Genomic DNA, 24570 nt, shown 5'->3' with positions numbered 1-24570 from the left:
GACAATGGCTTCACATAATGCCCTCCCACTGCTTTTAGGAAAACACTGTGAACCAAAGAAGCTGAGGAACACAGAATATAGATTGTTTTCAATAACATATAATAATGTGGTGGTTTGGTTTTGTTGTTTTGTTTTAAAAGAAATAGCCAAAATGCAAGTAGCAGATAAAGTGGGTAGGTTAATTATTGGACTCACAGCAGGCAGGCAGTGGGATTAACCTCCCACCCCAATGGAAAACAGTCCTTTCCAGCTGCTATTTGCACTGGGAAGAAATTACCCATTGGAACCTAAGAAAAGAGCAGCTTGAAAGTAGTGTTTTCATCAGACTTGCCACAGGAGAGGAAAGACGTCAACTCCCCACCTATGATCCTTATAACGATTTTCCCTTCCCAGCAGTGCTTGTTGCATTTCTAAAGCACAGATGTAATTTGCTTTAGAAACACATGTAATTTGGCTCATCAGTAAGAGAGAAGAGGGAAAAGATTTATTTGGGGAGTAGAAAGGAGATTGAGATTGTCAGCCAAGTTCATATGCACTCATTATTAAAGGAAAAAGCATTTGTTGTGGTTACATTTTATATTCACTGGCATAGTACACTAACTTGACTATTTAAATCAATACACCTTTCTCACTGTCTGTCTTTCTCTCCTTCGTTCCTTCCTTCCTTCGTTCCTTCCTTCCTTCCTTCCTTCCTTCCTTCCTTCCTTCCTTACTTAAAGAATCCTTATACTTTTGACATGTTTAGCTAGAAACCTAGACCTACTTGACTGTTTATTGCACTCAGAACTGATGAGATGTTTAAGAACAAAGGTGCTCTTTAAAAACAGATTCCATCTAGTGTAGCCCAAATACCAAGGGACTGTCAGCAGGCAGTTGTGCAAATTGTCTAGCACTTTAATTCCCATCATGTTTGACTAGTGAACATTCTTCATGTTACATGCAGCAACATTTGAAGGACAAAAAACTTCATCATCCTTTGTGTAAGAGAGAATGGTATGGGATTTTTCCATATGATATTTCTAGGTGAAAAGGGAACATAAATGAGATGAAATCCAGAAACCACACAACATCCCAGAGATAAAATCCACTGAGCCAAGAAACCATACAGCTGATTATAGATCAGCATACTTCATGCAGATTTCTTTTCAGGACAGAAACATAGCCTACTTGGCATACAACACTTAAAAACAACAACTTCAATCACACCTTTTCAAACTAAAGTAAGAAATTTATTTTCAACACACAAGCAATGGCACATGCCTTGTTAGACACTGGATACACTTCCAAGTAAACGTACATAAACTGAACAAAATGATTATTCTACTCTTACTACCCTGTTTCCCCGAAAATAAGACAGTGTCTTATATTAATTTTTGCTCCCAAATATGTGCTAGGTCTTATTTTCAGGGGATGTCTTATTTTTCCATGAAGAAGAATTCACATTTATTGTTGAACTAAAAAAACGAATATTTATTATATACTTACAGTAATTGTCATTACAAACCAGCATAACCAGCCAAACTGTGAATCCTAACAAGAATTTCTTGTTACTATCATTATTTCCATGTACAACAATCTATGGTCCGTACATTTACCTATCCTGCATGCTGTGGTGTTCTGTTCATTGGGCATGCTTCCAAACAAAAACTTTGCTAGGTCTTACTTTCAGGGGAGGTCTTATATTTAGCAATTCAGCAAAATCTCTACTAGGTCTTATTTTCTGAGGATGTCTTATTTTCAGAGAAACAGGGTAGGGAGCAAACCCTACTGGAATTGATTTTTTAACTTCCAAGTAAACATGGTAGGAATTGTACTGTAAAAATGATTTGCTGACAGAAAGCCTATTTGGAGAGAATTGGATTGTAATGTTTTTTCTGTTTACTTTTAGGCTTTCTGCTCCCTTTCCCACAATGTTGTCTATGTTAACATTGATACTGGCCATTAAAATGAATGCCATTCCATGCCAGGGAAGATGGCACCAAAGAAGCACTGGTTAGCCAAGTGGGCCTTGCAGAATTCAACATCTTGTTACCTTTACCTTTCTCTTTCCTCGAGAGTAGGAGTGGGTGAGTCAGCCTGCAGGCCGCACACAGATCTTCAGAGCTTCACACCCCAGTCATTTAATCTCTACCAGGTTTCCCAAATAATTGGAAGTGACATTTCTCCAAAATTATGGAGACAGCAGGAACCCATAAAACAACAAAGTTGACCAAAGAAGGTAGTTATTTGGAGTTTTGTTTTATGGATGATATAGCTGGATATGGAGCTGAATCAACCAGCCCAGCACATCTCTCTGTAGTGCCCCATATAGTCATGACTTCTCTATACTTGACACTACCACCAGCACCATTCCATTCTCAAAGGTTGAAATACTCTTTCCCCTTAAATACTAGCAATACAAAATTAAAATTATGGTACACTGGTGTTTGTGGCACTATTTTGTTTTTATTCTTGCTCACAATTGGAAGTGGCCCCTGAAAAAATATTTCAGAATTTGAAGTTGGTCCTTGAGTTAAGAAAATATCCCCGTCTGGAAACATCCTAAAAGATCAGCCTCATAGTTAGGGATTGTTGTTAAGTTCATCATTGTCCCAAATGTCCATGGTATCCGGGGGATGCAATAATTTCCCCAAAATTTAGGTTGGTATTACCATTGCAGCCCCACCTGGGCCCATCTACACAAATGAGACAGTGCATGGGTGAATGGACACCATGATATCCACATGAATAATGGGATCCATTTGCTTTTATATGGGACAAGGTCACTGATTCCTCTTTTCCCCTTCCCTCACTCTCATTGCTCTGTTTCTCCAACTAGCATCCACAGGTGCCAATTGGTGGCTACCACCAGTTCGGTACCTGATGGTCACTAATAAGGGAAGATTGACAGGAGAAGCAGCACCAATTTAGTTCTAATACTGATGGCCCATTCAGACACACAATGCAGACACCCAACAGACCCCAGGCTGCTTTGGTGATTGGCCATGAGGACTTCAGTAGTGCCAACCTGAAGTATCCCAAGCTAGATCAACATTGCTATTTTTGGGATGTATAGAGGCCCCTCTAAAAAAGAGATTGGTTGGCCACAGTGATCCATTCTGACTTAGAATCATAGAATCAATTGAATCATTCCCTTGAAATGCTGCAATAGATTTGTGCAAGATGCTGTGTCCGAAACATCTTCAACACTTCATTTAATTTAGAATACCAGGATGACTATGTGGGAAAAGTTATGCCAGTTCCAAAACTATTTTTGTAAATGTCAATTTTTGAGCAAGGGCTTGCTTGTTTGTTTTTAAGCCATTGATGGCTCAAAACATGAAGATCTTTTCCCCACATGTATCCACCTATGTATTTCTATAAGTTTTTCTTGAAATAGTTTATATTTTCATTCTTATTTGTTTTCTTGATGTATGTTGCTATTATCATTCTGTGTAATCTTGATATTGTGCAGGATAACTTAACACAAAATATAAGACATATTTGGCTTATAGTTTATAAGTACCAGATGCATTACAGGAGAGTCATTCTGTAAATTGGTGCCTTTTCTAAGTTAGAGTCCTTCCTGTGTTGTAGCTGACAAAATTCATCTTTGCATAATTGGGAATCCTGAATTTTTGTGTGTGCAAGAGAGGATGTGTATTTTGTTTTGCTTTGGTTTTGAAATCTGATTTTTTTAAAAAAAGGTTCCTGACAAATTTCTTGATCAATTGGAAAGCTCTAGCTCTGTAGGAAATGTTGGGCTGTTCTCCACATAGGAATCTTATGGATTGAGACTGATCGATCCATTGCTTGATTTATGACCTGCCTTTTCCCCAAGAATGAGGTAGAGGTATGTGTTGATTCATCACACTTGTAAACAAGTGAATATGCTGATATTTTATTCTTAGTGGTCTACATCTTGCTGGCATCTTATGCAATGTAGGGTGGTATAAAATGTTTCAAAGGAATAAAGAAAATCAACCCCTGGTTGAGAAACCTTACACCAGGGTTGTTGGGTTGGTTGCATGGATTCTGAGATGGCTTGGCTGAAGTACAAAAATGTAAACCTTTAGGCATTTTAAGGAAGTAGTGGACAGAATCTACAACAGCACCATATCTAAGAAAATTAGAAATTGATGAGAGACACAGGCATGCTTTTGCTTGTTCATATCACGGAGGAGAAAAAACAGGCATTATCTAACTATCAACCAACAGTAGGAGGCAAAAAGAAAAGGCACTCATGTTAGAAGAAAAATAGAAAAAGGACAGCTTCTATCTGTGTTGTAAATTGTGGCATTCACAGTGTCCTGAAAGTGGCAATGGAGAGGAGAGTGCAATACCTTCTCTCATTTGGTCTCCAACTGTGTCTCTGACCTTTCCCCAGTGGAATGATCACAGGAGACAAATACAAGAAGACGTTTTATTCCTTGTGAGGCACTTAGCTGCTAAACACGGTGAATGTGCAGTGAGCAACACTTGTTCAATAGTTCTTGAAGATTGTGCCAACGGTGTGAGTTTCTGAGCATTGAACAGACAAAATAAAAATAAGGAAGAAGCATACCATCAGTTATATGATGATTTCGAGTGTGAGGGAATCACAGATGACAGAATCCATTGAAGTTCTGATAGTTTTGTTTTTGTTTGTGAAGCTGGGAACTTGTGATTCACTTATGAATATCTATGGTTTAGTGATCAACTGGTTTGCAGGAGAACTCACATATGCCTTACTTTTTATGAGTGAGATCCACTGAATTTAACAAATGTTATTCTTTGGTAAACACACATAGGGCCGTAGTATCACACATCTTTTCTGATTTGGTTACAGGAAATTTTTCTCTCTCTTAGACATGATGGGAATTCAGGCTGTGACTCTCTTCAGGCAAAGTATGCAGCCTTCCACTGAACTGGAAGATTGTGTCTAAGTTACAGGCAAAATGTTAAAATAAAATGCATTCCAAGCACGATATATTTCAATGGAATAATTTGTCTGTGAACATCATGTTAGTGGCTTCAATGAGGCAAAAAAAATTTGAAGGCCTCTGTTAGCCTTCTTGAGGAATAGGTTTCATGAAAATTGGTCTCTTTCACAATATTAATCTATTATTATCTATATAATGGGAACACTCTATCTCAACAAACTAACTTTTTGTACAGGTTGAATATCCCTTATCCAAAATATTTGGGGCCAGAAATGTGCCATGATTTGAATTTATTTTGAGATTTTGGAATATTTTCAAATATATATAGAGATATTTTGGATATTGGGACCCCAGCATAAACATGAAATTCATGTATGTCTCATATGTACATAGCCTGCGGATATAAAATTATATGGATAATTTTAAATATTTTTACACATGAAAGACATTTTGTGCTAGCCGAACCATTGGAAATAAAACTGTAATTATATCAGCAAGCCATATGGAAAATTTTGGAATTTGGAATATTTCAGCTTTTTCTGTTCCATTCACTTTAGCTCATTTCTATGTAGAGGAAGAGCAATAATGTATTTCCGCATTATAACCATTGGAACTCATCCTCACAAGAAAAAAAAAATTCCTTCACCTTGTCTCCTGCATCATTTTTTTTGCCATGCTTTCTGGATTGAAAGCTTTACTGCGGGTACTGTGTTAAGATTTTGTTTCTATTTCTGGTTTGTTTGTTTTTTTAAATGTATAATCCAATGTAGGAGTTGCACACAGAACAAATACAATAAAATCAGTAGCTAAAACAATAAAAACAAAATCTCTCCAAAATCATTTATTAAACTCTCAGTCCCAGGTGGTGCAGCAGATTAAACTGCTGAGCTGCTGAACTTGCTGACCGAAAGGTCAGTGGTTCAAATCTGTGGAGTGGGGTGAGCTCCCACTGTTAGCCCCAGTTTCTGCCAACCTAGCAGTTCGAAAACATGCAAATATGAGTAGACCAATAGTTACAGGTACAGCAGGAAGGTAACAGTGCTCCATGCAGTCATACTGATCACATTACCTTGGAAGTGTCTATGGTTTAGAAATTTAGATGAGCACCAACCCTCAGAGTCGGACATGACTAGACTTAATGTCAGGGGAAAACCTTTACCTTTGCTATAACTCTCAGCATCAATCATTATGATTAAGAACATGTCTGGTTCAACACAGTGCTGGGAGACTTTCTCATTCACATGTCCAGATCTACAACAGAGTTTGGATTACAGCGCCTACAGCCTTTGCCAGCACAGCCACTGGTGAGCCATGCTGGGAGTTATGATCCAAAAACATCTGGAGGGCTTCAATTTAACCAGTAGTATGTCTTTAATGGTCCGTTGGATGTCAGAAATATTCAGCATCAGACCCAGTGACTCAAGGAATGGAGCCTTGAATGTTCATAGTCAGGATGTGAGCTTGGGGCACCTGGAAGAGTAAGAGATGGTGTCTGGTGCCACTTAATTGGCCAAAGGTTGGGTTCTGGGCCTCCCAAAGACTGGGAGTTGAATTATGACACAGATTATACTTACATTTCTAAAAGGCTGTGGGTGAGTCCTGAGGAAAACAAATTTTGAACCGCAAATATACACTGACAGCTAAATGTGCAAGCTGATGCACAATTAAACTTATTTTTTTAAAGAAAAGAAAAATGCCACCCATCAATTAATATCCAACAACAATGTACATATTGCTTAAAGGAATTCCCACGCTAAACAGGATGTTTGCTTCAGCTAATGATGATAATAATATAATTACAATGTGTGATACATTATTTGGGTGTGCCATTCCCAAACCATATATCTTCACTAGAAGATAAGTATTACATATGTAATATAATGCTGGATGTCAAATGGCAGAAATATCTATGCAAATACAGAATGAGTGGACAACTTGCAACGCTAATTCTGCCTGTGATCTTCAGCCTAATCCCACAAGTTTCTTTGAAAACTCGTTTATCAGTAATCTTTCAGGCCTGATGCCTGAACAGTCTGTTCCTTTCTAAGCAATAGCACATGGAGGGAAAGCAAGAGAAAGAACAGGGATATAACTATGAGGGTGAGGAAAAGGACACTGCTCCCCAAATAAGAAGTCTTCCTCCGCGAATACATTTTTTCCTCTGGCCCCAAAATTTGCAGTATTGAAACAAACAAGATACTGAAAAGGGTCCACACATTCTTATATTTGCTGTGTTTATATTCCAATGGGCACCTTGCTTGCTCATTTTCCTTTGAAGGTATAAACTGTATTCCTAATATTCAACTAACATTTTAAATGTTTTTAAGAGCCTGATGGGAAAATCATGGCTAGGAAAAGAAACAAAACTCTTATTTTGGAAAAGCAATATCCTAATCTTTTGTCCTTGGGAATTAAATAAGGAAGAGGAAAGGGAAAAGAGAGAGAGAAAGGGGGTGTTGCCCCCATGAGCCCCATAAAGTCATCCCGAGATGTGTTGAGCCTTCATACGCATCTTGGCAAGTTTCACTGAGCGGAAACAAACTAATCTATTGTAAAAAATAATAATAATAATAGCTCTTATATGTAATAGGGTATATTTGTTCTATTATTCTGTTCATCTCAACTCATCTCAATTTGTCTTCTTTTCCCCAGGATTTTGATTTCCTTCAATATTCATGTATATTAGAATGCTGTTTGTTTGATACTCAAATTCACATGTTTTTTCTTTCCCTTCACCATGTTTATTTTCTTTTCTTATTTACCACCACCTGTCAAGGCAGCCGAACAAGCTTTAGTCACCTCCACCAGCAGCTACCATTTTATTTTGCAGATATTCAAAACATCTGGGACTATTCTGGGGGGAAATGGCAGTTACAAGAAAAAATGGCTTTCATGTCTTGGTAGCATTTTTCAATCCAAGAATGCTGACATGACACTAGTGGAATAGTATACATGGATAACTAATAATTGTAAACAGAAATCCCAAATAGACTTCTGAGGGCCATTTCTCACTATGCAAATATAGCAAAATGATTCCACTATATCTTCCATGGTTCAATTCCCTGAGATTGTGGGATCTACAGTTTAAAGGGGCATGTTTAGAATTTCCAAGCAAAGAGTTCTACTGCTTTGCCAAATTATAGTAAGAAGTGGAACCATAGTGCTATATTTGTGTAGTGTGTGCTGTGGCCTCTGTATTATTTAGTGCACCCATTACAAAATTGATGAAAACTATAATGAACATATAACATTAGATAATTTCCTCCATTGATCCAAAATTAATGCACTTCTCTTACATGATGGGGTAGACAAAGTGGACATACATGGCCCCTGGAGCTGTTTTTGTGGTCCCTCAGTCTCTGAAACCTAAATGTACTCTGATGGTATGGAAGAGCTGTTGCCATGTTAACCCCCCCCCCCCCCAGTCATTTTTGGCCAAAAAGAGATTTTAAAAATGGGACGGCTTCCCATACTTCCTTGAGTTTGGCAAAGATTGAGAAGGAGGCAGAATAGGCTTATAGCCAACAAGATTCGCTGGTGCTTTATTTTTTAACCTACACAAGATACCCATTGCTTCCTTATGTGAACTTAGAAAGTCAGCTTGTAGTAGACAAAGTTATAATTCATCAAAATATTTTTTTCTTTCTTTCTCATTACCTCAATTTTCTAATTGATATACTGAAGCTGTTGGTGTGTCCCCATATTAGGGTTTCTCAAACCGTGCTCTGTTGAGCCCTTGGGGTAGTGGTAGTGAGGGGCTCCGTGGCGCCATGCTGCTTCCCATTTCCTCTTTCCCCGAGAAGTGCGGGGAAATTAAAGTTTGGAGCTGCTGAAATAGCAGTAGCAGCAACAGCAGTGTCCTCCCAGGCACAGTCCCCCCCCCCTTTCCAACTCCCTCACTACCCAGACTCTTTTTCTTGCCACCCAGATCCTCTACCCTCCCCCACCACCACTTTCTTTGCTTCCAAAACCCTGTTTCCTTCCCACCATTCAGGGGATATTTTGATTGTGAATTTCCGGCACTGCAGGAGGGATTTTAACCATATGACCCCCAGGGTTTCTGCTATTATTATGATTATTATTATTATTACTACTACTACTACAAAGGCTGGGTGGCCATCTTTTGAGGGTGCTTTCATTGTGCTTTTACTGCATGGCAGAAGGGGGTTGGAATTGATGGTCACTGAAAAGTTGTTACATTTATGTTGATTTAAAGTTTTCTTCATTTAAAATATTGTATTGTGATTTCTTTCTTTTTGTATGCACTACAAATTAGATAGGTGCAGTGTGTATATGAATTTATTCGTTTTTTTTCCAATCAGTTCACACAAACACTCTCCATCAATCTGCCACTAGTCCAGCTCATCTGTCAAAATTAAAAACACAATGCGGCCCCTGTGTATATAATAATAAACATTTATTGGGGCTCCACAAGAAACATTTGCTTTAAAAAGGGCTCTGTGGCTGATAAACTTTGAGAACCCCAACCCCATATCAGTGCACAGGGCATTGATGGGTTGCATAACGTCATCTCTGCCTCTTAAAAACTAGGACCCCTCCAAGGTCAAAGAAACATGAGGGAAGTCCAAAATCAAAATAAAATGAAAGAATCTGTGGTTTGTTTTAAAGTTTAATTTTGCTTATTGATTTGCTGAAAGGGAAAAAATCAATACAGTAGAAGTGTACAGTCTCTCAAGTTTGATAATATATTCTTCATACAAGAGGCCAAAACTTCTGCCATATTATAGATTCCACCACCTGAGAATGAATACAAAAGTGGACAGACCACCAGTTTTTTTTAAAAAACAAAACAAACAAAAACAAACCAACAACAAATAGTAAGGAAGATGTGAGACTTTCTACAAAGAAAAAATGCATAGCAATCAAAAAGCAAAGGCATGATCAATCCAAAGCGAAGCACTTTTAAGTTCTAGTGCCTTCAGCCAGCGAATTAAGTACATGCTTTAACTCCTCTCACTGGAATCAATAGGATTTAAAAGTACTTAACTTTGACATGATTGTGCCCTCAGAGTGTGATCTTCAACACTAGATTTTTGAGTATCAGAAAAGGCATACTGTGAAGTCAAGTACACATTTTATTAATGAACGCAATTATATGACATCTTCATGTAAATAGACCAGATATAAACCAGCAATCTGAACAGGGGAAACATTACAGTTTATAGGAAAGCAAAAATTTCAAAAGAAAAATAAATACCTGAAATATTCACTAATAGTCTGTTCTTGCTTTCCACACTGATGATGGCAATGGTTGATACAGATGAGACCAGTGTCTGGAAACAGGATTATTTAATTCTTCCCACCATCATATAAATTCAGGGGTTGGATCCAGAGAAAAGAGTGCATAATGGGGATGGTGGAAGCTGATTTCCCCGAGACTCTCTCAGCCCTTTCCCCAAATCCTCTGTTGAGGGCCACAGAACTTTGTTGAATAGGGTGCGGTTTGGATGTCAGAGAGAGGAAGGGAATCGAATGATGGCACTTTGGAAAGTAAGAAATAAATTGTGAAAGATGCCCTAAATGGGGAAAGCTCTTCTTAGCACCTTCCCCCATTACAAAATCCCATTCAATCTTGGGCCCAGGGAGGGGGTTATCAGAGAGAAAACGAGTCTAAAAAGTTGGGTTCTATGGGCCCCGTTCTGCAGCAACTTTCTATAGATCCATCCCAAAACTTCTCATTTTCATGTGTGCTAAATATGTTTTTGAACTTTCGGCTACCCCAAAATATCTTTTAATTGTAATGATATGTTTAAAATGACTTGGAATGCAAAGAGGGCGTATGTTTCATGCAGGTTCCCTTTTAATTAAACCAAGACCCCCTAATACTCCAATTCCAAGTAGGAAAGGCCATTTTTAATCCAATAACATCATAAATAAGTCCAGATATAGCAATGACACATTTTAAAATACATACATTTCAGCAGATCGCAACTTGTTTTTTTTAAAAAAAATTATGACAGGGAAATTCACAGATTGCTTGTTTTCTTCCCCATACAAAATCTTTAACATCCTACTCAGTGTACCAATCCCTACTTTCTCCACAAATATTTCCAAATGATGGTATTTATTCTGATTTTTTTCACAATCAGTTTTGAGGTATAGATACCATTTCTTTGTTGATCTAGCACATGCTTAAGGGATTTGTTTAAAACCTACATAGCATAGCTAATTTCTTATTTTAAGCACTTTAAATTCCATCCTCCTGTCCCTCACAGGTTACTAACTAAAACATTATTCAGACGAAATTCTTTGACAGCATTCCAGTCTTCTCAGAGGCAGATTGAAAGAGAAAATCTGTCTTGCTCTCCAGTCCATAATCCTATATAAGATGGCATGTGATGCTGTTTATCCATAGTTGACTATTTCATCGTACCGGAAAGAAAAAAAAAATAAAACAACCTTTCTCACATCCCTTTGGATTTATTGAATCAGTTCACTGCTTTCCCCAAGAGGTAATTGGAATTTCTCATTTGTGCATATATATATATATATATATATATATATATATATATATATATATATTCCTTAAAAAAATAAGAATGATTCAGAAGTCTGTTTGAAAAATAATGAGCTTTTGCTTTAAATGTCTTTTGAGCCTTGCAGTGGCCCCGCCTCTTGGGAATCGATTTCTTTATATGACTTTCTTGAACAGAGGTCCCATGTCTTTTTATGATCCAACATACACTAAGAGTTGGAGCTTCATTCATAAATATTTCACTTACGAGCACATACATTCATTTTACACGATTCCTCAATGTGGCGAGGGGGCTGCGTAGTCTGCATTGTATCCACCTATAAAAAATACAAAAATATATGTCTGCTTACCGGGATGTGAGCAGGGTTTAGCTAACCTATTCCTACCACAATGGATTTTTCTTTTCTTCTTCTTTTTTTAAAGGAGTGATTTACATCTTGACACCCTTAAGCACATTCCACCAGCTTAAATTATACATAGGCATAACACCGCATGGAATTCAGTTTGCACGTTAAAACAAAATTTTAAACAAAACGAAACAAAATACAGTCCTGATCCAGGCTTATTCAATTGGAAACATGCTAAATTTTGCCTTTTCCCCTTTGGGTGGTTTTGTCATTCTGTGAGATTTGCTCATTTTCCTCTGAGCTAGTCTTGAAGAGCCCAGCTTTTCTGACCTTAAAAAAGGGGGAAAGTTAAATTAAATCAAATTGCTAGTACCAACTAGAGCAGACCCATTGAATCAACTGAATTTCCATGACCACTTACCTATCATTCATCAACTAATTCAGTGAGTTTACTTAGGAATTAACATGAGGATTTCAACAAGTGTTACAGTACACTGGCAGCTGTCCAAGTCAAGCATCTTTTACATTAAACACTTATATTGTTGCATTCTATTTATATGCTATGGCTGCATTCTGTCAAATCCTGGGATTTGCAGTTTAGAGAGATGTACTTAGAATTTTCAGCAAGAAGGTTCTAGTAACCAAACTACAAACCCAGTATTGTATAGGATATTGGCAAGAAAATTAGAGTGGAATCATAAGATGCATCTACACCAGCCAAATAGTGAGGCTGCAACAGAGTGCTCAGCCATATGATCTCTAGAAGCTTCTCCTCAGTCAAACAGAAAATTTTCTAATCATTTTTATTACTATTTTTACTTTTTTAATGTACAGACACTGGATCACCCCAGCTATCCACCTCAAAAACACTGTGGTCACTCCGGACCTTCTCAGAAGCTCCACAGTAAATTTAGACTCTCTCAATACTTGATTAATGACTGTTAGCAGCACTTCTACTGCAAAACCAGGCATGAACCATGTGAACTGCTATCAGTGGTTACAAGGTAAACTCGTTTTGTTTGATCTGTGTAGATGCATCCTTAGTGTTATAACAGAGACCCCCATGTACACTGCCATATAATCCAGTTTCTGTTCCCAGATTATCTGGCTTGAATTGGATTATATGGCAATGTAGACTTATATAATCCAGTTCAAAGCAGATAATTTGCGATCAGATACTGGAGTATATGGCAGTGTAGGTCTAGCCTGAGTAGTGAGAAAAGGCCACAGGGGAAATTTCCTCTGTGGGAATAAAGAAGCCATATTAAATGCATTATAAACTTTTATATGTTCTTCTTATATAATTAAGTATTAGGGTGTGTGTGTGTGTGTGTAGGTGCTGCCCAAACCAGAAGGACCAAGTCTTCTCTTCCTTCTCCCCTCTTCCTTGCAACAGCCAATAAATCAAAATGTGTGAAGTGACTCACTCAAGTTGGAGAATTCCTCCACACCCACCCCAGCATGTGGCAGTCAGGGAAATGAACTGGAGCCAGAAAAATGCAATGCTAGATTCTTTGTGTCCTGTGTTTTGAGGGCCATATAATTTGGTGGTTGAGTCAGTTTGTTTGTATGCTAGTACAAGTAACCACATGAACTCTTAAGACACTTGCAGACTATCTGTCCCGATTTGGCAAGGAGAGTCAATATTAATCCATGTTCCTGCCACTCTTTCATATGTTTGTTACAGGATCCCGGTTGCTTTCTCCTTTTCCACCCCCTTTCCCCCCTTATCCTTAGCTTGCTTCATTTACAACAAACTGCAAAAGTAGTTTACACTAAACAGGAGACAAAAGAGATTGAATCTTGCTCTTCCCTAGTCCCTCATAGTTTGTGCAATTTTTCTTGTCAGTCACTTTCCCCATATTGGCCACACTTCAATGTTATTTGTCTACATGTGTCCAAGTTCTCATCTGTGAAATATTTTAGGAAAGGTCCTTGCATAAAGTTTTAAACAAAGGTGAACTGGACAACATTGCTATGCCCTCAGAAAAAAACTGGCAATAGCTCATAATAAAATTTCTGATTCCTGAGAGAAAAGAAATAGAGATATGGATAATGAACAATCATAATAACACTAATCTATAGTTCAATTGCATACCCCCAAAATACTTTTAGCTTTTCATCATTTCATGAAGATGGACTTCAATCCTGTCTTCTTCTGACAACATATTTTTCTTCCTGCCCCCAGATCCTGTCCAGACATCATGCATCATAATTAACAGTATTTTCAACATCAATTTGTTATGTGCTGTTGAAGGTGTTTTCAAAGAAGACAATAAGAGTCCCTCATTTGGTGCACATGAAATGTCTTGTTCAACTATAGTCACAGTTTGTAAATGCCATATATACTGTTGTATAAGTTGACCTCACATATAAGTTGAGGACTTATACATGAGTATATAGTTTGTGTCTCAAACTAATTATTCTTGTAGATTATATTATGCTTTTTAAACATTTTATTCCAAGACAAATTTTCGACTTCATCAGATGGAGCTGGGGGAAAAGGGGAAGTGGGGAACTTCATCTTCTCTTTGTGCGGCATTTCCTGGCGTCCCATTTTTTAAGAAGACTAAGAATTTGCTCATCCCCATAATAAAAGATTCCTTCCTCCATCTTAAAATTCAGCCATCTGCTTAATTCTCATCACACGAGCAAGCGATGTGATACCAGCACACTTTTTTAAACACACATCCTTTTTGAGACACCACTTCCTCTGGGGTCATTTACTTTCAAATCCTTCCACTGAAGTAGGGTTAAGGCACCTTTCTTAAGGTACCACTTTCCCTTGAATCATTTTCCCTCAAGATCTTTCCACTGAAGCGGGGTTAAAAACCTTTTTTAGGGCACCACTTTCCCTGGGGTTGTTGGCATTCAAGATTCTTCCACTGAAGCAGGATTAAAGGTGATGCTCCCAAGTTTAATGATGAAACCTCAGGATTGTGCATAAAAGGGCACTGTGATATGATGAAGCAATTATTCAAGAACATTCTCCTCCAATTCCTGTATCTGTTTAAGAAATCAGCATACACATAAAAATGGACAGAGAGATAAGCAGAATACGGAAACATAAAGGTGTTTTTCACAACTCATTGCTCGAAGCGATTCCTAAATTCAAAGCTAACTTCAGAAGATGACAGGGACAGATGCATAATGGTAGTTGCTAAAGTTTATTAGGATAACTTTGACAACACCAGTATGTGTTCTTTGCACATAGACAACACAGCCAATTATTTCAAATGCTGGGACTGCAATCCAGCAATATATGTAGGGGCATGCAATTACCATTCCTGGCAGGCATGTAGCCGGGGGGGGGGGGGGGCTTGAGGGGCTTCAGCCCCCCCCCCCCAAATTCTCAGGGTGGTCCGCAAGAAGGCCTTACATTTATTATTTAAACTGTTACGTTTATTCATATCATGATCTGATCACCATGCTATGATCATTGGGATAACGATACAAAAGGTTTGCTAGGGTAGATCCTCTCTCACTCAGGCTCAGCCTCCCCCCCTCCCACAAATCAAAATCCTGGCTACAGGCCTGATTCCTGGACTAAACATTCACTGATAAGGGCTTGGCCTTTTCAGTCTCAGCTTAAGTTCTGCCCTTAATGTCATGTCCTCTTCACACATGCTACTGGTAGCTCTAAATTACCTCAGCTTGCCTTTTCTTTCCTTCACTAAGATATCACTATATGACACAACAAACAACTCACAACAGTCTATGAGTCTTGAAAGTGATTCTTATTTCCCTGATCATCCACAGTTGGGGGGGGGATATAGCTACCAAATTTAGGTGATACCCACTGGTCAGTCTTTGTCCTGCTCCCTTCTAGAGTCCCTGTAAACATTTTAAATTTCAACCCCACTGGCACCCTTTAAAACCACAAGTCAACCCTTTAGAAATATTAACCCTACTGGGAGCTGTAGTGTTAATTATATAGTTATAGAGCTCAGTTTCATTACAAAATTTTCTAAAGTTCATTTTAATAATTGTTATCATTTCTTTTACAAAACTTGTTCTAAATCTCAGGTTTCCCACCATGCTACAGAATCTTTCAAATAAAACATGTAAGGCGTCTTACAAGGCCTATTTACATTGGCTTTTTGCTGCCCCTGATGCAAATAAGCAAGAAAAGGGAGCTGGGAGTAAATCTGAATTCTTCCAAGTGAATCTGAACACCCCCCCCCATGCATGTCTTTTGTTCCTGTACATTTGTCAATTTTAGAGAATCTCTATGAAATCAATCACATTTAAACTATTATATTCAGGGTGTAAATAAGTCCAAAGTAGAAACAGACTTTCCCCCTCCTTTTCTCTCCTCTTTCTTCTTCCTCTTCCAAACAGAATGCACAAAAGGTTGCCAAACGTCCTCAATAACATGCCCAAACATCCTCAGCAAGAAGTGCCTGTTCTCAAGTCAAAACACAATGTTCTCATAGAAAAGCCATCTGGAGCAAGTGTCTCCAAATGCACAGTCTTTGTTGTAGGAACAGCATCTTTCCAACATTCCAATTGTATTCTTCCCATCCTGTTATCAAATATGGTGGTCCTGACAAAACGATTTTTTCTGCAAACAAACAATCTCTTAAACAGCAAACCTCAATCCACAGCTGCTGCTTACGCATGTATATCCCTGCTGGGGATTTCTGGAAGCTGTAGTTCAAAAAGGATACTATTTCACACTTTGCTTAAACATTTCATTTGGGCCTATATTTCCTTTACATACATCTCCAATTAGGAAGATGGACCCAATGAAAGTTCTTTCAAAGCAAAGAAGTGCAGATGATGCTCTTAGATCAGGGGAGGCCCTAGGGAATTAAACGTTCAGTATACAGCCACAGATGGTATCCCTAGGTGAGACATCACCTGTGAGGTGCTCCTTTGGTAGTAAACCTACTATCCATTCTCAAGACTGCCATACTCAGTCTGGATCTTTCCCTGATTATTCATGGAAAAGTGGGCTGAAACCTAGGTCTAACAACACATAGCCTATGTAGCAGCCTTTGTCTCATTTAGCCAACTCAGGAAGAGTCCCACATGTTTTCCAAAGCCAAACCATCAATCTCACCAATCCATATCTGTTCAGTGATCGTTCCTTGAGGGGGTTCCTTTAAAGGGCTATCTTCCACTTGAAGGTTCTGGCTCTGGTACTTCTGCTAGCAGTTTCCTTCACCTCTTAAGGTTAATGGAAATAGGCAGTAGCAACGCTGGAACCTGAAGCTATGGTTAGTTATAGGAATTAATGGTAATAGAACTGGTTTCTATCTTTCCAAAGATGTCTTTTACATTCAGTGATACAGAATTGATCAATCTCTTTGCCCATTTGTCATTTTAGTATCATTTCAGCACACTTAAGGCATTAAACCCCTGCAACATGCATATTTGTAACATCCCTTAGAGAACGAGAGTCCATAAAATAAATTAAATTTGTCCCTCCATAAAAAGGATCCTTGCTAATGTGCAACGTATATATTTTACTGCAACTATATTTTTTCTTCAGTTAGAAAATCATCAAACTATAATTTCATGTGAGATGAAAATATAAATGGACTTTGAAAGGGGTTTTCAAAAATCTACTAGCCAAATGCTAAAACATATAACTGAGCGAATAAATGCAACAGCTACAAGCAAGACAAAGATATGCTTCACTAAACTAATACACTTAAAAAAATAATTCTGGGCCAACTTTGAAGGTTCATTTAAAAGATATAACTTCAGTAGGTTGTCCCATAGCAAGTTTTGTTAATAAAATTCCCAACAGGCTAACTTAGAATAGCCCTTCCCTATCTGGTAACTTCCATATGTGCTGAACTACTAGTCATTATATCCAGTTAACATGGCCATAAAGAAAAGAGATGTTGGGTGTCACATTGTAGGTCACTAGACCAATAAGAGTTAGTTGCCTGTGTGTCATTGGGATAATGAATCTGCAAGCTCAAAGTAGATTCAGAACTTTTGGTAGTTCCTTTAAAATTTAGATGAAGCAATTTAATAAGTATTAACATTGTAAGATATCAAATCACTGATGGGGTTACATTTCCCCTGAAAAACTGCATTTACAGCTTAGAAGTGCTTCTGTACTTGTCCATTCAAATGACATCCCAGAAGGATATGACATTAAAGAGTACTTATCAGCTTCAGTTGTTACCCAAGTTGCACCCCTTCCTAGAAGTGGAGAACCAAAAGGTGAAGGTAACCTCAAGGCTGGACTTCTGCAATGTGCTGTACATTTGGCTACCTATGTACCAAGTTCAGAAACTTCAATTATTTCAAAATGTGGCAGCCAAATTACCTAACTAGTGCATCTAGGAGAGATCATGTTAGACCAATACTAAAATTACTTCACTGGCTACCAATTAGTTTCCAGACAAAATGCAAAGTATTACCTTCAAAGCTCCACATGGTTTGGATTAGAGATACCTACAGGGATTGCTTTTTTTTAGTACAATTCACCCCATACATTAAGTCCTCTGAGAGACATCTAATTCAGTCAGTCAAAACTAGACTGACTATTACCAAGAGGACCTTTTCTTCAACTGCCCCAGATTGTGAAATGATTGGCCAGCATAAGAGGCCATCTCAGTTTAAATCTGTAGTAAAGGCTACTTAAATCTTTTCAAGCAGGCCTATCCAGAGAATTTTTAAATTATGGTTTTAAAGTATGTATTGCTAGATTTAAATATGTATTGGTTTTATATGCTTTTATATATGTTTTATATTTATGAAACCATATATTTAAAAACCAGTACAAACCTGCTGGTTGCTACCCAGTGCCATGTATCTTCTCACCTGTAGCAGTCTTCCATGGCTGACTGCACTTTAGGCCACAGTCACAGAATGAATAAGAAGATATATTGGCATGGCTCTGTCTGACCTGCTGCCCTCACTATGTCTCTGAACAAGTTGACACCTGGCTTTTCGTGTACCTATGCAAGAACACCTTTCCTTATTCCACATTGAAAAGAAATACACTGAAAAATGAGCATTGTTTTAATAATGGTCAGAATTTCCTTTTGTAGCCCCGAGAAAGATATTCTCAGAGACTGCATCCCTATGGCCCTTTTCTAATTACACTGCTGCTTATGAAACACTACTTGCCTTTTGAAGCAAGATTGGATATAATGACATAGTAATGCCGACCATTATTGAGCAGTGGGGTGTATCTTAACACCACTGAGTTATGAATACCTTCACTATATCATTATGTGCATTCTTCTTACAAGAACATTTGTAAGATCCAGAGAATATAGTTTAGTCTTATAACAAAATTAGATAGTTCAAAACTTGTTACTATATCTCAAGGAAAGATGGCCAAATCAAAGGCAATAAATGGCAGTGGTAATAAGTGTTCTTCTCTCACTCGCTGTTGATCCCACCGTGTCATTCCCAATTGGGGTAGGCTTCTATAGAGGGGAGCCGATTCTATGTACCTAAGTCTCCCCTGAACAGATATTATCCAACAGATGGATAGCAAAGATGAGTCTAAAGAGGACATAAAGGGTTGGGCAGTGGCCCTCACCATATCTCCTCCCTATGGGAATATTCAAATATTCTGCGATTAGGCAGAGTGAAACAGTTGCATCAGGGGCCACATGTTGAGTAGAGTGGAGTAGACAGAGGTCCATGAACCATATTGCCTTCTCTATGCCTTCAAATAATCTACTGTCTTCACATCTCTAGTATTGAAATATAATTTAACTGCCAGCCTCCCCAACCTTATACACATGGAACAGAGCTGTGTGTGCAATTTGTCCTTTGCCCCAGCATCAAAATGTTTTTGGGCCAGTCCACTTTGAAAGAGGAATTATGTGCCCACAAAAAATATCTTTAAACTATTGATAGATAAGATTTTGACCCATTGGTCTAATTGCTAAACTGAATTAAAATTGAACTGTTGATTCAAAGGGAACTTAGCTAAGTCAAGACCTATGGTAAATGCATTGATTCAGAAGATCTACTCTAGCTGGGACTAACAATTGGATCTCGAACAGTTTCTCTGACAGAATAAAGTCATCTAGGAAGCATCCAGTGCTTCATATGCACAGATGTGAAAATCCTACACTTTTGAAAGCAAATAGTAGCATGGACATACAATTTGGATGTGCCACTGTGACTGCTAAATGTTATTTTAGGTTGAAGTTACATTGAAATGAAAAGGATGAGTTCAACTTGGCACCATGAGTGATGCCTCCATATGTGGTCATGGTCTACAGCCTGAGCCCTGGATATTTATATAACTGCCATAAAGTTCCCTCATTTTACTGGAACAGTCAATTACAGATAAAAATTATGAATGCAGAATCACACAAGGCATACAAAACCTCTTTTTACTGATCTGAGAAAGTATTACATATACTAAAATACTTGGATATCAACAATAATAGAAAAGCAAGGAAGTTATTCCATATCTGCAAGAAGAAGAGTTCTCTTACATTTGGGTCCTCAGTACACGCAAAGGATGAAAGAGGACACTCCTCAGGGGAAACAGTGTGGTGCTGTCCCAGTTTTTCTAAAATAAATGAGAATGACTATACCGAAGCCATTTCTTAGCTTACAAAACCTGGCCTTCTCAGGAGATCACAAGCTGTAAGAACATGAGATTTGTACCCCATGAAAAAGTGAGATACATTGCTAGAGACATTTTCACAGCTAGGAACAGAGCCTGCTGATTTATGTTGAGTCACACCACTGATCCATCTGCCCCAGTACTCCTGACATTTACTGCCAGTGTCTCTCTTGGGATTCAAAATTGCCCTATTTGGAGATACCAGGAATGAATCCTGGGATCTTCTCCATACAAAGCATGAGATCTGCAATGACCTAGATGGAAATGAGACCTATGTCTATTGTTCTTGTTTTTGTTTTCACAGAACTAATAATTCTACAAAATAAATGCCAAGGTATTTTTGGAGCTCAAGAACTATATGTGTGGGGGCTTTAATACCTATGGCGATGCAAAGGATATTGTTGTCCTCCTCGTCCTCTTCCTAATCTATCCCCCTTTTTCATAACATGCCTCTGACATTGCTTTTAATATGTAGAGGAAAAATAACAAAACTTCTGATGTTCTGACTTTCCCCACATCTTCCCTCTCTGAGATGACAGGTACAATGAGTTCTTGTTTCCCCATGAATGTTTGTTTAATTTGTTGTGTACATTAAAGAATACATCAGCTTAGCTTAGGCAGTACACAGGACACATTCTAAAGCATTTCTTCTTTGCTGTCTCAATCCATGTGTTGTCGTTGTTGTTGTTGTTGTTGTTGTTGTTGTTGTTGTTACTGATGATAATGATGATGACGATTCTTGAGCAGCACTTTCCTGTGTGGGTAGCAGTATGAACATCTCATCCATATTCTCTGGATCCTCCATATTACTTAATGCAAATAATATGCTGATCATTTTAAGGGCATTTTCTCAACACTGTGAAACAGGATTGCTATTTGTGTTTTGATGTGCTTTTCCACTGCCTCAGATTCTGCCTGGAACAGCTCAAATTTTTATTCTGCCAGCTTTCCATGTAAAAATAATAGTGGCTTCAGGTCAATAATTGTCTATAAGGATACAGTTTTCATTTGTTCTCCATATCTTTTCTGGGTTTGTGTAAGATTCACATCTAACACCAAGCGGCATCTTTTGAAAGAGGCTGATGCAGTTGAATGGATGAGAGGTCCTTGGCACACTGCAACTAAAATGACATCTTGCGTAACTTCCTATAATAGTAATGCATTTCCTCCCCACAAGGATATAGCTACTTTAAGGATTTAGGGAAGAAACATGTAAGATGGACAGGATTCAATTGTGGAATTTTCCATTTAAATTGGACTCTTAGTAAGTGGTTTCTATCATGGGGCTAGGACACATGGAGAATTGTGAATTATAGTTTTAAAAAACCATATCTGTTCAAATTTTGATGATCCAAAAGGTCAAGAGCCTAAGAGACTGTATCATAACATCCTCCCACTCCTGTTCTACCAGTGGAAAGAACACTGCTAATTATAATGCTTAATATTTAGAGAGCTCATTTTGAATGTTCGAAGTGTTCCACACTTACTTCACCCGCTTGAGGCCAAAGGAAACTTTGGCTTCAAGATATTTTGGATTTCAGTTCCCAGCGGTCCCAGTAAACATGGTCAATGACAAGAAATTGGTAGTAGCTACAGTTCAAACTATCTGTAAAGATAAACATTCCCACCCTACTTTTTAACCACCCTATCAAGTAGACCAAAATCATTATTTTCATATTGCAGTCAGCTCTTTATATCCATGAGTTCTACATCCACAATATTTCTCAATATTTGGGAAAATCCAAAAAGCAAACCTTGATTTTGCTGTGTGTTAAGCCTATACCTTGCTGCAACCTATCATAATTTTAGAGATCCTCATGCTTTATCTATAGTTGTTCACTATTTCATATAAGAGGTATCATTTTACTACTCCATTGTTTTTAATGGCAATTGAGTATCCACATATAGAGGAGTCCTGGAACCAAAACCTAGTGTATAAGGGCCCACTTGTTTTGCCTGTGTGAGGTAGGGATGAGGTTTAAATACAGAGGCCTAATGTTTATTACTAAAGAACAAGCCCTATGAGGAGCAGCCTAAAGAGCTGGACATGTTTAGCATGCAGAAGAGAAGGCTGAGAGGACACATGATGGCCATGTATAAATATGTGAGAGGAAGTCATAGGGAGGGGGGAGCAAGCTTGTTTTCTGTTGCCCTGGATACTAGGACGTGGAACAATGGCTTCAAACTTCAGGAAAGGAGATTCCACCTGAACCTTAGGAAGAACTTCCTCACTGTGAGAGCTGTTCAGCAATGAAATTCTCTGCCCCGAAGTGTGGTGGGGGCTCCTTCTTTGGAGCCTTTTAAGCAGAGACTGGATGGCCATCTATTGGAGGTGTTTTGAATGTGATTCTTTTTTGTTAGGTAGGTAAGTAGATAGATATGCAGGGTCAAATAAAATACAAGTGCAAATGGACCCAACTTGGAAAGGTTACTTTTTTACTATGACTCATACAATCCTCACTGCTGAGCCTCATCTGCCTCAAAAGCATATTTGACTATTTAAAGGCACCTCTCTGTCAATTTTTCATTCAATCTGCAGCACTCAGATTAATAATTATTAAAAGAGCATATATAAAACCATGTGGAAAAGAAAAGCAAGTAATTGAAAGCAGGTGGTACTTTAAAACACAGAAACATGATAGGAGTGACAAAAAGAATTTTATTTTTATTTTATTTTTAAAAGGCAACTAATACTAAATGGAATGAGAGGAGATGGGTGATACTACTGAAAAGACCCTGCTCCATATCTTCACTGTTCACTTCTTGGTGAGAGCACAAATATCAGGACACAGGGAAATGTAATTAAAAGATATGGATTGATTGACTAATTGATTGAACCTTTTTTACTGTGATCCTACAGCTAGTCACAAGTAGAACAGTTTCGTTGAATTAATGAATTTGCCAACATATGACTCACTCATAGAATTCAGATCTATATTTCATTCTTCTGCTTTAGTCAAGGATGCCTGAGGACTTCAGAACTAGAGTCCTATGTTATTTCCTGTTGGTTCTTGGAGGGTGCTGGATTCTCTACAAACTGCAGCTTCTGAACTGTCTTCAAGGCATAGTCCAGCATAGGGCTGCTCTGGAAGGATTCCCTGGATTGTTCAAAAAGGAAACTTTGCCACCACATCCCAGAGGAAAATAAGGTGCTGAAGGCAAACAGAACATTTTCTACATACTAATGAGAAGCTGGAAGCATCCAGCAAGCTGCAATGTCCTTAAATGCCACTGCAACTCATCCACAATGCTCCCTTTAAAAGAATCCAAGCTAGCTTTTTTGTACTAGGAAATCATTCCTGGTCATTCATGATTCTGCTCTGATATTCTAAATGTTGCCTTAAAATGGCAGTGATTAATATAACGCTGCTATCTAGCCTTAGTGAAGTGAAAAAACACAGAAGCTGATGTTACAGGGCATGACTGCCAAATAGGAAAAAATCACAAATAAGCATGTATGCCTGTGTGTTTTGAATGCAGTTGCATAAAAGTGTTGTGTCAATTACTTACACTATTTGATGCAGTGACCTAAGTGGCTAACCAGCAGGAACTGTACCTGTTGCTGGCAATTGTTGCTACAGATTCAACATACACTCTCAAGATCACAGGAGATTATCAGATAAGTCATTTTTCTGAGAAGTGCATTATTCTTGGGAATAAATGATTTGTAAATGTGTTTAAAAATAGACTAGAAAGAAGCAGCAGCAGGGAGACAAAGATGATTCAGTTATTGTTACGAGAGGCTATAAAACATTGCCTGTGCATGCCATGAAGTTTTCTATAAATGATCTTCATATAACTTGTATTAGATGCTGAATGGTTTTCTTTTCCCAATGGTGGGGGATCTACAAGATCCTATCTCTTGGGACATTGTCCTGCACAAGCACCACTGAAATTAATAACAACTTAAATAGACCTTCCCAGCCAAGAACAGGGCCAGAATAAATATGACGAACAGTGATTCCAGGAAGACGACTGGGAATGCTCATTTTCTATTTTTTTTAAAACTAATACTGGATGATTGCTTCTTTATTATATGACAGAGGCATGTACTCTTTCCCATTAGGGTTTTTTTTAAAATGAGGCAATACTTTTCAATACGGAATCTTGGAATATTCAGTTTATGAGAGAGTATTTAATATTCTCATCCAAAGAGATCTAGTGCCTGACTAAACTACAAATCTTAGGATTCCATTGGATGTTGCCATGGATTTTAAAATGAAACCACAGTGCTGGAATTGTGTGGTATGAAAGAGCCTTCTC

General features: G+C 38.1%; 1 protein-coding gene across 16 annotated transcripts in view; it reads right to left on the bottom strand.

Annotated features, from left to right (window-relative positions):
• Positions 1–24570, bottom strand: part of pcdh7 (protocadherin 7) — a 473476-nt gene that overhangs the window by 382694 nt on the left and 66212 nt on the right. The window contains exon 2 of one of the 16 annotated variants that reach the window (XM_062982211.1): positions 11655–11714. The exons of 14 other annotated variants lie outside the window; for them this stretch is intronic. In XM_062982211.1, the coding sequence (XP_062838281.1) occupies positions 11655–11714 (60 nt within the window). One more of the 16 variants, XM_062982210.1, reaches the window with a different exon arrangement.

This window comes from Anolis carolinensis, chromosome 5 (genome assembly GCF_035594765.1).
Source record: "Anolis carolinensis isolate JA03-04 chromosome 5, rAnoCar3.1.pri, whole genome shotgun sequence".
Lineage (NCBI taxonomy): Eukaryota > Metazoa > Chordata > Lepidosauria > Squamata > Dactyloidae > Anolis > Anolis carolinensis.
The sequence above is the reverse complement of the archived record's forward strand: the minus strand, read 5'-3'. Positions and strand labels throughout refer to the sequence as shown.